The following is a 14,165-nucleotide window of genomic DNA, read 5'->3' as shown; positions in this document are numbered from 1 at the left end:
AAGATCTGTCTTGGGTCCTTTAAAATGTTTTCTTCCCTAACTCCTGTCAATATATTTGTTAATGAAACCATTGGGGAGGGGTAGAATTTCCCACAGTCTGAATTCTTTGGACGTGCCAGTGTCATTTTATATGGTCCTCAGTATTCTGCAAATTGTTAGATTTGAAGCTCAGCTAGACTTGGCTTTGATTTTATTGTTATTTTTTTTTGCAAGAATACTTAATAGGTCTTGAATACTTTCTATTGTCTTACATCAAGGCATGTAATAATCAAACATCGAAAGATTATCATAAATTTAGAGGATTTTGAGGGTATGCTGCTAGGGACTTAGCCAGACCTTTGTGTCTGTTAGGCAAGAACTCTACCGATGAGCTGCACCCAAAGTTTGATACTATCAATGTTTGTCAGATATTGTCTGCTTGGTTCTACTTACTATGGGTTATTTTCCACCTAACTAACAGTTGCCTCACTTTGGTATGGAAAACAGGGAGAGCTCTACAAAGAATATAGAGTAAAACAGTATCCAAATTCTAGGAGTCTTGTCAAACGCAGAATGATTCTCTAGTCATGGGCCTGAGATGAGTCTGTTTTTCATGCGGATGATCACATCACTTTCTTTACCTCTAGCATTCTCTTTTTTTTTTTTTTTTAAAGATTTGTTTATTTTATATGAGTACACTGTAGCTGTCTTTAGACATACCAGAAGAGGGCATCAGATCCCATTACTGATGATTGTGAGCCACCATGTGGCTGCTGGGAATGGAACTCAGGACCTCTGGAAGAGCAGTCAGTGCTCTTAACCATTGAGCCATCTCTCCAGCCCTATGTCTAGCATTCTTTAGCACAGTTGCTTCCATATCATTCTATTGCTACCTTGAGCGAGAATATAGCTGAAGTCACATTCCCACACACCAGGTAGCAAATCTATCCTCTACAAATACCTAAGACAGGTTTGGCGCCACGGGCTCAATGCTGGCTTCTTATTGGTTAGCGGTTACGCCACTCATGCAGGCGTGGCCTTCTTTGTTACCGTTCAGGCAGCGGGTGGTCAGAGTCCTGACAGGGAGGCGGGAGCGGAAGTGAAAGCCAAAAGGCTGGGAGGGCGAGGGGGAAGTGGCTACAATGAGTCCCCTTCCGGCGCGAGGGACCGGAAGTTGTGGTCCGGCGGTGTCAACTTCGCCTCTGCAGACTGAGACCCCGGCCGCCACCGCCACCATGGGCGGGAAGAACAAGCAGCGGACCAAGGGGAACCTGAGGGTGAGTTCCGTGGTGGTCTCCCCGTGGCACATGTCCAGAGGGCCGTGAGGGTGTCGTGTGACCTCCCGGCGTGTGCGTCCCCGCGGGTGGAGAGGTCGTGGAGTTGGGACCCAAACGACGTTTCACGTTGGATCTGTGAAACGGAGCGCGCATGGGGTTGTGTCACCGGGGAACGGTGTCAGCGTGCACCCGGGCGGTCCCTGCCCAGGTGGCCGAGCTTGTGTAGGAAGGAGCTGTGGGAAGAAGCAAGCGTGGGCTTCATTTGCTCGGAAATGAACAGTAGCTGTCCCGGTCCCTCCTTGCCAAGGCCCGAGCCTGTAGGTGATATGCCTGGTGTCAGGTCGATGTCACCTATCGGGTCTCAGTCTTCAAGCTCCTCTCGCTTTTTCTGCTTCGCTTTGGCCACCCTGAACTTGCCACGAACTTGGCCCGGCCTGACAGGCTCCGTATGGCCATATGTTAGGTGGCTGTAGATACCTCAATGCACCCTTCCTCCGGTAGCAGTCCCACTTTAATGTGGCTGTCCTCCGTGGTAACAACACTGCGTGCTGTGTAAATTACTACCGTGCTTTATAAGCATTTTAAAGGCAGGTGTTTCTCTGCCGCCTTTATCCTAATGGATCACACACATACACACACACACAGTTCGGTTTTGTAGAACTGTTCCACCATTTCTGACTCAGTTAACTTTAGTGATTTCAGTATCAAAACATAACGATTACAGTAAGTTAATTACTATGTTAAATGCTTTTTTTGCACTTTTGGTTTAATTGTCACAACATAAAAACTTTATTCACTGTTTTAGAACAAGAATATTAGAATTAAAATCTGCATTTTTGTGTGGGAGGGAGGGAGGGAGGGAGGGAGGGAGGGAGGGAGGGAGAGAGGGAGAGAGAGAGAGAGAGAGAGAGAGAGATTGATTGATTCTTCGAATAGCCCTGAGAGACAGGGTTTCTCCCTGTAGCCCTGGCTGTGTTGGAACTCTGTAGACTACCCTGGCCTTGAACTCCAGAGATCCTTCTGTCTCTGCCTTTGGAGTTTTGGGTTTCAAGATGTGTGCCACCACAACCGACCTTTTGTTTTGCTTTGTTTTGTTTGTTTTGAAGCCATTTGACTGTGTAACTCTGCCTGTGTGAGGCTCTGCCTTACCTGGAATTCAGCTGTGTAGACAACCAGTATCTTAGAGAGACCACCTACTTTCCACTTTGAGAGTATTGGGATTGAAAACATGTGCGAAGCCCAGAAATCTCCATATTTACTGAGCTGTTAATATTCGTTCACATTTCATTTTCATCTCTTAATTTATGCTGACCCTTAGGAGAGTTAATTTCAGTATTTAACACCCAAATTCTCCACCTTACATATTCTAAAAACAATGCCATTCTTCAAGTAACATTAGAAACTTTAACCATGTCGGCATATTGCAAGTACAATGTGTAGACTTTCAATTCGCATTTCTACTAATATATATATATGTGTGTGTGTGTGTGTGTGTGTGTGTGTGTGTGTGTGTGTGTATTTTTTTTTTCCAGAGCTGGGGACCAATCCCAGGGCCTTGCACTTGCTAGGCAAGCGCTCTACCACTGAGCTAAATCTCCAACCCCTAACCTTTATATTTTTAATTCTGTTTTTGTTTTATTTTGTTTTTTCAAGACAATGTCTCTGTGTAGCCCTGGCTATCCTGGAAGTTGCTCACAGAGATTCGCTTGTCTCCGCCTCTCCAGTGCTGGGATTAAAGGTGTGCACCACCAAGACTGACTTACTGTTGTTTTTAGATAGTAACATTTTTCAAAGCATTTATAGTTCAGTCATATATCACTTGTTCTCTTTGGCAGGGACTACATTAAAAGACACAATAAAACAAACAAACAAACAAAAAAAACACTTAAGGGAGCTGGAGAGATGGCTCAGCAGTTAGGAGCACTGACAGCTCTTACAGAGATCCTGAGTTCAATTCCCAGCAACCACATGATGGCTCACAACCATCTGTAATGGGACCCAGTCCTCTCTCTCTTGTCTGAAGACATCTATAATGTACTCATATAAATAAAAATAAAAATAAGTCTTAAAAAAACCATTTAAAAGATACATTAAAGTCTTTTGATCTAGACAGTTTCCCATTTCCTGCATCCTAAATGAGTGTCTTTTGTGTCATAATAACCAGGAAGAGCTGGCCATTGGTTTGACTTGTTTAGACTTGTCTAATTGTTTCCTTTTATCAATTCAGGGTAAGCCATTTTTGTATGATGCCGTTCTCAGTATATCATACCAGAAGTGTACAATACTTTATCCCCTTCAGGGCAGGGCTTCTCTGTGTAGCTCCCATTATTTTGGAACAGCTCTGTAGACCAGGCTGTTTTTTTTTTTTTTAACTTTCTCAGAGGCATTTGCTTAATGTTGAGCATTGTAAAAATTATCTTTTTCCATTGGGTAATAAGAAATATGTGATGTAGTCTGGTTAAATATACTTATGCCTAAAGGGTGTGAACACCCTTAGATGATTCTTGATGGGATCAATTATTACTATGGTACTTTCGAAACTTACTGTTGGTATCCCAAAGGACGCAAAGACTGAATTGCTTGCTCTTACCTCATTTTAAGGATGATCTAACTGAAGTTTAGAGAAGTTTATCTGCTTAAATTCATGTAGCTTGGAAGCTTCAGAGTTGGAACTTGAAATTTAGTCTTTTAAAATGTTATCTCATGAAGGGAGGCAGTAAGAAGACAACTTTCAGGAGCCCATTCTCTCCTTTCCCTTTTGTGGGTTCCCAGGATAGAAGTCCAGACTGTCTGCCAGCTTGCATGGCAAGTGCTTTTACCCTCTGACCCATCTTACTGGACCCGGACTTGAACTTAGTAGCATTCATTCAATAGAAAATAGTGCTGGGGGCCATATATATTTGTAAATTATAGTAGACACATGTCTTTTTTGTTGTTTTGACTTTTTGGTTTGAGTTGGGATTTTACTATGTAGTATAGCCTGCTCTGTGACTTCTTATGCAGCCTATGCTGGCCTCAAACTTGTGATCTTCTTGTTTGAGCCTCTTTAGTACTGGGGTTGCCGTCTTGTGCCACTAAGATGGCCGGGCTAAGCGCTCCTCTCTCCTTTGTTTGGAAACTGGGTCTCGTATGTATCAGTCAGGCTGGATTTGATCTCATTATATAGCTGAGTCTGGCCCTAACACATTCTGATTCTCCCTCCTCCCAGTGCTGATTGTGGGATTACAGGTTAGTACCACCACATAGCTTCTGATCGCTATTCTTTTTTTTTTTTTTTTTTAATTTATTTATTTTATGTATGTGAGCACACTGTTACTGTCCTCAAACATACCAGAAGAGGGCATTGGACCCTATTACAGATGGTTGTGAGCCACCATGTGGTTGCTGGGAATTGAACTCAGGACCTCTGGAAGAGCAGTCTGTGCTCTTAACTGCTGAGCCATCTCTCCAGCCCCTGATCGTATTCTTGAAGTATCAATTCAAAGGCAGGCACAGAGTTGTAGGAAAATACTATGGTGTGAAGCAGTTCTGAGACAGGCATGAGTGTGTGGATGGAAAGAGTTCCAGAGAACAGAAGCGAGTCCTGATTGGTGTGAGGGAGGAGCACGTTGCAAACACAAGTGTCCTGAATGATGAATAGGAGGAATCTGTCAGCCATTGGAGAGGAAGGAAGGGCTTTGAGATGGAGAGAAGATTATGTGAAGTCTAAACCATGAAAGAACATAGACCATACTTGGGAAACCTTGAGTTGAATTTCGCATACTGAATAATGGGAGAGGGTGTCAGAACCTGTAGGAAAGGCTATGGCAAGCAATTCTGTAGGAGGCCCACTGCTGTGCATGGCTGTGATGGGTGCACTCATGCAGGGACCTCGTGCATCCCACGCTTCTGTGCTGCTGATAGGCCTTGCCTGCCACTATTAAATAAAAACAATTTCCTATAATTCCTTAGGCCTTATTGACCTATGATTTAAACCATTGCCTTAAATTTATTATGAATGTAAAAATGCTTCAGAAAACGTGATCAATTATCCTGATAAGGTATTAAAACTAAGAAGAGGGGTTGGGGATTTAGCTCAGCAGTAGAGCGCTTGCCTAGCAAGCTCAAGGCCCTGGGTTCGGTCCCCAGCTCCGAAAAAAAAAAAAAAAAAGAAAAGAAAAACAAAAAAACAAAAAAACTAAGAACAATAGTAAATTGGTGGCATAGCTTTTTTCTGCTTCGTCTGTGTGTGCCTGAGTTTTCTCTTTTTTTTTTCTTTTTTCTTTTTTCCCCCTCCCTGAATAGCAAGAGAGAGTTAAATTGCCAGAGGCATCAGCGTTTGGCCCCAATTTCGGACTTGATGCCTTCCTCTGGAATCTAACTGTCGGGACCATGACAAGAAAGGAAGGATGAGGGGAGGGGAGAGAGCAGGATGAGTAGTAGTAAAGGAACCTGAAAAGTTGAAGACAGGTGAGGGAAGATCTTAAACCATGGACTCAGAATCACTGACTCAGAAAGCCTCAGAGAACCCAGGTACAAAGGACGGACAGATGTGGGTAGAGTTTGTGAGGGCTGCCAAACGTAGACTAAGGTTCTGAAGTGTGCGCGCATCCAGTGTGTTTTGATCTTCTCAGCACTAGGGTGACGCGTATGTGTAACCACACCAGGCTTCTTTGTCTGGGTTCTGGGCTCAAACCGAGGACCTCAGGCTTAGGGGGAGGTAAAGTCCTTTAAAGACTAGATTGTCATTCTTGCCCAGGGGCTGTATGTGTGTGTGTGTGTGTGTGTGTGTGTGTGTGTGTGTGTGTGTGTGTGTGTTTTGAGACAGGGGTTCTTCTTCGTATAATTCTGGCTGACTTGGAATGTCTCCTAGAGTCCATGCTGGCCTCAGATCCACTTGCCTCTGCCTCCTGAGTGCTGTGAGCCACCACTGTCCAGCTTGCCTACTAATCTTAATATTTTAAAAGAGTGCTTATTATATATTTATTTGTGTATGTGCATGAGCATGCCTGCCTATGTGCACTGGTGGAGAGATCAGAGGACAATCAGTTCCCTTCTTTCACCATGTGGGTCTTAGGATGTAACTTAGGTCCTCAGGCTTGGCATAGCGTTCCTTTCCCTCTGGTGCCACTTCGCTTGCCCCTTAGGTTTGTAATTTTTGTTTGGCTATGGGTATAGGTGTCTAATTTGCAAGGTCAGAATAGTAACTATTTTATATCCAGTGTAGACTTTGAATAAGACACAGGTTAAGGGAATGTTTTAAACGGGAAGCTGATGGCTAACGTTTCCTCATGCTTGTGGTGATCAGCATCAGATCTCAGGTTCAGGTTCAGTGGTTTGGTAGGAGGAGTTTATGTTCTGCGGCTCTGTTCGCTTGCTTGTTTTTGAGGCAGGGTTTCTTCTTGTAGCCCTGGCTGTCCTAGAACTCTCTCTGTACACCAGGTTGGACTTGAACTCAGAGATCCACCTGCCTCTTGGTTGATAGTGACTAATTTCTTTGAATAGCTCAAATATTTTCTCATTGGCATTAAGTCTCCTAATTCTTTTTTTTTTTTTTAAAGATTTATTTTATTCATGTGAGTACACTGTAGCTGTCTTCAGACACACCAGAAGAGGGCATCGGATCTCATCACAGATGGTTGTGAGCCACCATGTGGTTGCTGGGAATTGAACTCAGGACCTCTGGAAGGGCAGTTGGGTGCTCTTAACCGCTGAGCCATCTCTCCAGCCCAAGTCTCCTAATTCTTAGACTAGAAGACAAGTATACTATGTCAAAACACTGACCACGATTTAACACAAAAAATGGACTTTTAAAAGGGTTTAATTGCATGCGCTTTCATGTTTGGGAATGTGCACATGTGACTGCAGGAGCCCTCAAAGGGCAGAAGACAGGGCTTCAGATCCCGGGAGTTGGAGTTACAGGCAGTTGTGAGCAGCCCACTGAAGCTGTTCTCCAAGAACAAACACTGCTCTTAACTGCTGAGGCTTTACTGTAGGTTGAGAATGTGTCTCTTGTCTTGATCATTACATCGAATTTTGTGTGTATTATAGTAATTTTAGGCTTCCAATATGTGGAAATGAGTTTATTTGTTCTCTAAGAATTCAGTCTAGCAGAATATGATGTTAGGTCTTCATATAATGAACAAAATTTGTTGGGTGAATAAAAAGACTGGACCTATTTATTAGTTTACATCATTATAAGATATATGTGTAAGCAGATACTGTATATGGAAATTAAAATTTTCATAAGCAAATGTATATTTTGTTCTTTAGACTTTTCATTCTTTTTCTTTAATATGTGCCCATTATATTGATATCATCAGCCACTAATGGGTTGTAACTATAGTTTTCAAAACCTTGTTTTGACCCAGTGATGCTATATGATGCCTATATTTCTAGGATCTGGGAGACTAAAGGAGGAGAGTCAGAAGTTCAAGGCTAGCATCATCACTACACGAGACTAAGACTCTACAAAAATCAAGAGTTGTTCTTATGTTTAGGAAACTAGAATTGTTGTGAGAACATTTTTTGATAGTGTGTTATGACAAAATAGTCATCTCCAGGGAACATTGCAGGCTAGGGTCAAAAAGCAGCCCACAGTTTTGAATATACTTGTGCAGGAGTTAAAGAATTAATTTCTTTATATAGTTCAAATATTTGTTTTCTCTTTAACAACAGATCCCCTAACTTTTAGAACTATATTTGTATATTATAAATATAAGTCAAAACACTGTGGTTCAAACAGAATATTTTTTAAAAAATTTTATTTGTAATTAATGAATGTGTGAGAATGTGTTCTGACTTTTTTTTTTTGCTTTGTTTTGCTTTCTTATCAGCCTTCAAACAGTGGCCGAGCTGCAGAACTCCTTGCCAAAGAGCAGGGGACAGTCCCTGGATTTATTGGTTTTGGAACATCTCACAGCGACCTGGGCTACGTTCCTGCTATTCAAGGCGCGGAAGACATAGACAGTCTTGTAGATTCTGATTTCCGAATGGTGCTGCGGAAACTTTCCAAAAAAGATGTTACAACAAAATTAAAGGCGAGTTTTCTCATTTTCACAAAAACAGTAACTAAGAATGGAGTTTTATTAGAATAAATGTTAGGTATATTTGAAATAAAATTGTGTAGTGATTTATCAGTAGTTCTTTTTACAGTTGTAATTTTTTGACACATAAGTTCAGTTGACACTTACCATTTGGGTTACAAATTAGTTTGTTGGTTGGGGATTTAGCTCAGTGGTAGAGCGCTTGCCTAGCAAGCGCAAGGTCCTGGGTTCGGTCCCCAGCTCCGAAAAAAAAAAAAAAAAAAAAAAAGAAAAGGAAATTAGTTTGTTGCTCTGAAATGTTTTGAACCACATTTCGGAATCTTGGCTATATAGTTATTCATGGTAGGGAAATATAAGTTTTAAAAGATGGTTTTAGTTATGTTTAGGATTTTGCTTGGTAGCTCTTGCTGTCCTGGAATTTGATATGTAGACCAGGCTGTCCTTAAATTTGTGGCCTGCCTTTGCCTCCTGAGGGCTGGAATTACAGGTTCAAGCCACCACACCTAGCTCTGTGTGTGTGTGTGTGTGTGTGTGTGTGTGTGTGTGTGTGTGTGTTTTGCCTGAATGTATGGGCACCGTGTCCATGTGTGTGGCCAAGAGACAGGAGAAGTAGTTGGCTCTTCTGGAGCTGGAGTTGTGGCTGTGAGTCATATTATGTGGGTGCCTAGAACTGAACCTGGGATCCCTGAGAAGAAGCCGGTGCTGCTGACTGCTGAGCTCATTTTTATTACTTGTATTGATTTACTCCTAGTTTTTGAGATGCAGCACTGTGATATTGCTGAGCTAGTCTGAGGTTTCTGGGCTTACATAATCTTCCTCAGCTTCCGGGTAGCTGATGCCATGCTCAACTCTGTCCTTTGAATGTTTGTTTGTTTGCTTGTTTGTTTTTTGAGACAAGTTTTCTCTGTGTGACCCTGGCTGTCTCGAATTCACTGTGTAGACAGGCTGGCTCTGAACTCAGAAATCTGCCTGTCTTTGCCTCCCAAAGGCTGGAATTAAAGGCCTGCCCCACTACCATGTTTGTTTTCTTTGTTTACGGTAAAGTCTAAAAGTAAATGGTTAGGATTCTGCTTTGGAGGACTGTGAAAGAATTTCTCATGTTTCCTGTGGGACAGACAGAAATGATGCATTCTCCTTTTAAATAAAGTAGATTAAGTTCCCAGAAAATCAGTAGGTCGACGACTGCTGACAGAGACATGACAACTCTTTTAATCCTTGATGATATTAATTATTTTCAGGCAATGCAAGAATTTGGAACTATGTGCACAGAGAGAGACACAGAAGCTGTAAAAGGGGTTCTTCCATACTGGCCAAGAATCTTCTGCAAAATCTCCCTTGTAAGCATTAGAGTTTATGAACCTGTTTCTGCTTAAACAGTTTATTTCTGGAGAGGGTTTTCCCTCTGTATTCTACAGAAGATTGAATGGGTTCCTTCTATTACTCTGTCTGTGAACCTATCTTGGATACAATCTTACTGGGTAGGAGGAGAAAGGAAAAATTATATCACATGAAATTATTTTACATGATTGCCAGTAAAGAAACCTTAAGTCTGCACTATTTTAAAGCAAGTTTTTTTTCTTTTTCTCTTCCTCTTTTTTTCTGGCTTGTAATTGAATTCAGGGCATTGTTAGCTTAAGAAGTGTGCTCCACTGCTGAGTTTTCCCTCTAGCCTGTCAAAAGTTATTATTTGACTTTATATACAGATGAATTACTACTGTGAGGCATTGTAGAATATTTACAAATATTAGTATTTGTTCTTAACCCACATTTCTGTTTTCAATAGGATCATGACCGCAGGGTTCGAGAAGCGACGCAACAAGCTTTTGAAAAACTTATCCTTAAAGTAAAGAAGCACTTAGCTCCATATTTAAAAAGTGTAATGGGATATTGGCTAATGGCTCAGTGTGACACATATCCACCAGCTGCAACTGCAGCGAAAGATGCCTTTGAAGCCGCTTTCCCTCCAAGCAAGCAACCTGAAGCTATAGTGTTTTGTAAGGAAGAAATTACAACTGTGAGTTTTTGGAATTATTCTGTACCTGTGTTTCTCAGTTGTCTAAGGGCTCTCAGGCATCCAGTGGTAGCTCTTTTACCTGCTCTGATAAATGTGTCAAGAAGAAACAAACTGTGTCTCTCTTCTCATACACAATCAACATAAAGGATATCTGTAACCTCCAAAGATATCGAGGGGCTGGCAAGATGGCTCAGTGGGTAAATACCCTGAATACCTGACTTTGTTCCTTACAGTCCTCAAAGGTATATCGAGAGAACTGACTCCACAGCTGTCCCCTGACCTGCACGCCCACACAATATGTGTTCTCTGTGGGCCCCGGATGGGAAAGGAAAGCAAACCCTCATCTGTCTCTCAGATTGATTGGCTGATCATCCACTGTACTGCTGTAGTGAGAATAGTGGCTGATGAGTAGCTACAGATATTTAAAGGAAAGTTTCTTTAGATGGGAATTCATCATGAAGTACCGTCTGCATCATAGTTCCACAATGCAGGGAATACAGCAGAAGAGAAAAATGGGCACAATCTACACCTGATAGTTTGATGCTGACAAGTGCTAGTCTGCGGGTTAAGGGCATGAGAATATTGAGTAGAGGCGGATTTTCCTACGTCTGATTACCAGTGTCAGTTCCATAAAATCTCAAGGCTTTGGTGGTTTTCTCCTTCAGGTACTACAGGACCATCTTTTGAAAGAAACTCCCGATACGCTCAGTGACCCTCAGTAAGTTACAGTGTCTCTAAGTAATGTACACTAGGCATTTACTTTGTTGATTTGCATGTATAATTTCAATATGGCCTATTTTGAGAAGGAATTCCCAATGCAGGTGAAATTACCTCAGAGAATGCTGCATGGTGCCTTCCTGAACTTTGGCTAGCTGTTAAATTTGAATTTTATGAGATACATATGTAGTTTTATTAGAAAGAATTTTACTGTTTTTCTTTCTTTCTTTTTTTGGGTTTTTCAAGACAGGGTTTTTCTTTGTAGCCCTGGTTGTCCTAGAACCTAGTCTTAGAGGGTAGACTCCACCTCCAGAGCACTGGGATTAAAGGCCTGCACTGCCACCTTCTAGTTCGTTTTTGTTTTTTTTTTTTTTTTTTTTAAGATTTCTTTCTTTCTTTCTTTCTTTCTTTCTTTCTTTCTTTATTTATTTATTTATTATATAGAAGTACACTGTAGCTGTCTTAAGACACACCAGAAGAGGGCACCAGATCTCATTACAGATGGTTGTGAGCCACCATGTGGTTGCTGGGAATTGAACTCAGGACCTCTGGAAGAGCAGACAGTGCTCTTTTTTTTTTTTTTTTTTTTTTTTTTCTATTAACTTGAGTATTTCTTATATACATTTCGAGTGTTATTCCCTTTCCCGGTTTCCGGGCAAACATCCCCCTCCCCCCTCCCCTTCCTTATGGGTGTTCCCCTCCCAACCCTCCCCCCATTGCCGCCCTCCCCCCATAGACTAGTTCACTGGGGGTTCAGTCTTAGCAGGACCCAGGGCTTCCCCTTCCACTGGTGCTCTTATTAGGATATTCATTGCTACCTATGGGGTCAGAGTCCAGGGTCAGTCCATGTATAGTCTTTAGGTAGTGGCTTAGTCCCTGGAAGCTCTGGTTGCTTGGCATTGTTGTACTTTTGGGGTCTCGAGCCCCTTCAAGCTCTTCCAGTTCTTTCTCTGATTCCTTCAATAGGGGACCTATTCTCAGTTCAGTGGTTTGCTGCTGGCATTCGCCTCTGTATTTGCTGTATTCTGGCTGTGTCTCTCAGGAGCGATCTACATCCGGCTCCTGTCGGTCTGCACTTCTTTGCTTCATCCACCTTGTCTAATTGGGTGGCTGTATATGTATGGGCCAAATGTGGGGCAGGCTCTGAATGGGTGTTCCTTCAGTCTCTGTTTTAATCTTTGCCTCTCCCTTCCCTGCCAAGGGTATTCTTTTTCCTCATTTAAAGAAGGAGTGAAGCATTCACATTTTGATCATCCGTCTTGAGTTTCGTTTGTTCTAGGGATCTAGGGTAATTCAAGCATTTGGGCTAATAGCCACTTATCAATGAGTGCATACCATGTATGTCTTTCTGTGATTGGGTTAGCTCACTCAGGATGATATTTTCCAGTTCCAACCATTTGCCTACGAATTTCATAAACTCGTTGTTTTTGATAGCTGAGTAATATTCCATTGTGTAGATGTACCACATTTTCTGTATCCATTCCTCTGTTGAAGGGCATCTGGGTTCTTTCCAGCTTCTGGCTATTATAAATAAGGCTGCGATGAATATAGTGGAGCACGTGTCTCTTTTATATGTTGAGGCATCTTTTGGGTATATGCCCAAGAGAGGTATAGCTGGATCCTCAGGCAGTTCAATGTCCAATTTTCTGAGGAACCTCCAGACTGATTTCCAGAATGGTTTTACCAGTCTGCAATCCCACCAACAATGGAGGAGTGTTCCTCTTTCTCCACATCCTCGCCAGCATCTGCTGTCACCTGAGTTTTTGATCTTAGCCATTCTCACTGGTGTGAGGTGAAATCTCAGGGTTGTTTTGATTTGCATTTCCCTTATGACTAAAGATGTTGAACATTTCTTTAGGTGTTTCTCAGCCATTCAGCATTCCTCAGCTGTGAATTCTTTGTTTAGCCTGAACCCCATTTTTTAATAGGGTTATTTGTTTCCCTGCGGTCTAACTTCTTGAGTTCTTTGTATATTTTGGATATAAGGCCTCTATCTGTTGTAGGATTGGTAAAGATCTTTTCCCAATCTGTTGGTTGCCGTTTTGTCCTAACCACAGTGTCCTTTGCCTTACAGAAGCTTTGCAGTTTTATGAGATCCCATTTGTCGATTCTTGATCTTAGAGCATAAGCCATTGGTGTTTTGTTCAGGAAATTTTTTCCAGTGCCCATGTGTTCCAGATGCTTCCCTAGTTTTTCTTCTATTAGTTTGAGTGTGTCTGGTTTGATGTGGAGGTCCTTGATCCACTTGGACTTAAGCTTTGTACAGGGTGATAAGCATGGATCGATCTGCATTCTTCTATATGTTGCCCTCCAGTTGAACCAGCACCATTTGCTGAAAATGCTATCTTTTTTCCATTGGATGGTTTTGGCTCCTTTGTCAAAAATCAAGTGACCATAGGTGTGTGGGTTCATTTCTGGGTCTTCAATTCTATTCCATTGGTCTATCTGTCTGTCTCTGTACCAATACCATGCAGTTTTTATCACTATTGCTCTGTAATACTGCTTGAGTTCAGGGATAGTGATTCCCCCTGAAGTCCTTTTATTGTTGAGGATAGCTTTAGCTATCCTGGGTTTTTTGTTATTCCAGATGAATTTGCAAATTGTTCTGTCTAACTCTAGGAAGAATTGGATTGGTATTTTGATGGGGATTGCATTGAATCTGTAGATCGCTTTTGGTAAAATGGCCATTTTTACTATATTAATCCTGCCAATCCATTAGCATGGGAGATCTTTCCATCTTCTGAGGTCTTCTTCAATTTCTTTCCCCAGTGTCTTGAAGTTCTTATTGTACAGATCTTTTACTTGCTTGGTTAAAGTCACACCGAGGTAGTTTATATTATTTGGGTCTATTATGAAGGGTGTCGTTTCCCTAATTTCTTTCTCGGCTTGTTTCTCTTTTGTATAGAGGAAGGCAACTGATTTATTTGAGTTAATTTTATACCCAGCCACTTTGCTGAAGTTGTTTATCAGCTTTAGTCGTTCTCTGGTGGAACTTTTGGGATCACTTAAATATACTATCATGTCATCTGCAAATAGTGATATTTTGACCTCTCCTTTTCCGATCTGTATCCCTTTGATCTCCTTTTGTTGGCAGACAGTGCTCTTAACCGCTGAGCCATCCCTCCAGCCTCTGTTATTTTATTTATTTATTTT

General features: G+C 41.8%; 1 protein-coding gene across 2 annotated transcripts in view; it reads left to right on the top strand.

Annotated features, from left to right (window-relative positions):
* The first annotated feature begins 1,066 nt into the window (after positions 1-1,066).
* Ltn1 (listerin E3 ubiquitin protein ligase 1) overlaps positions 1,067-14,165 on the top strand; it is a 56,991-nt gene continuing 43,892 nt past the window's right edge. The window contains exons 1-5 of one of the 2 annotated variants that reach the window (XR_005491012.2): positions 1,067-1,256; positions 8,072-8,275; positions 9,520-9,618; positions 10,065-10,295; positions 10,961-11,013. Coding sequence is in view for 1 of the 2 variants with exons in the window: in NM_001024235.2 (NP_001019406.2) it covers positions 1,215-1,256; positions 8,072-8,275; positions 9,520-9,618; positions 10,065-10,295; positions 10,961-11,013 (629 nt within the window). In the remaining variant the exon portion in view is untranslated. The remainder of the gene's footprint in view (positions 1,257-8,071; positions 8,276-9,519; positions 9,619-10,064; positions 10,296-10,960; positions 11,014-14,165) is intronic. The other variant, NM_001024235.2, reaches the window with a different exon arrangement.

Source organism: Rattus norvegicus, chromosome 11, assembly GCF_036323735.1.
Source record: "Rattus norvegicus strain BN/NHsdMcwi chromosome 11, GRCr8, whole genome shotgun sequence".
Taxonomy (NCBI): domain Eukaryota; kingdom Metazoa; phylum Chordata; class Mammalia; order Rodentia; family Muridae; genus Rattus; species Rattus norvegicus.
Note: the sequence above shows the minus strand (reverse complement) of the source record. Positions and strands in the feature narration are given on the sequence as shown.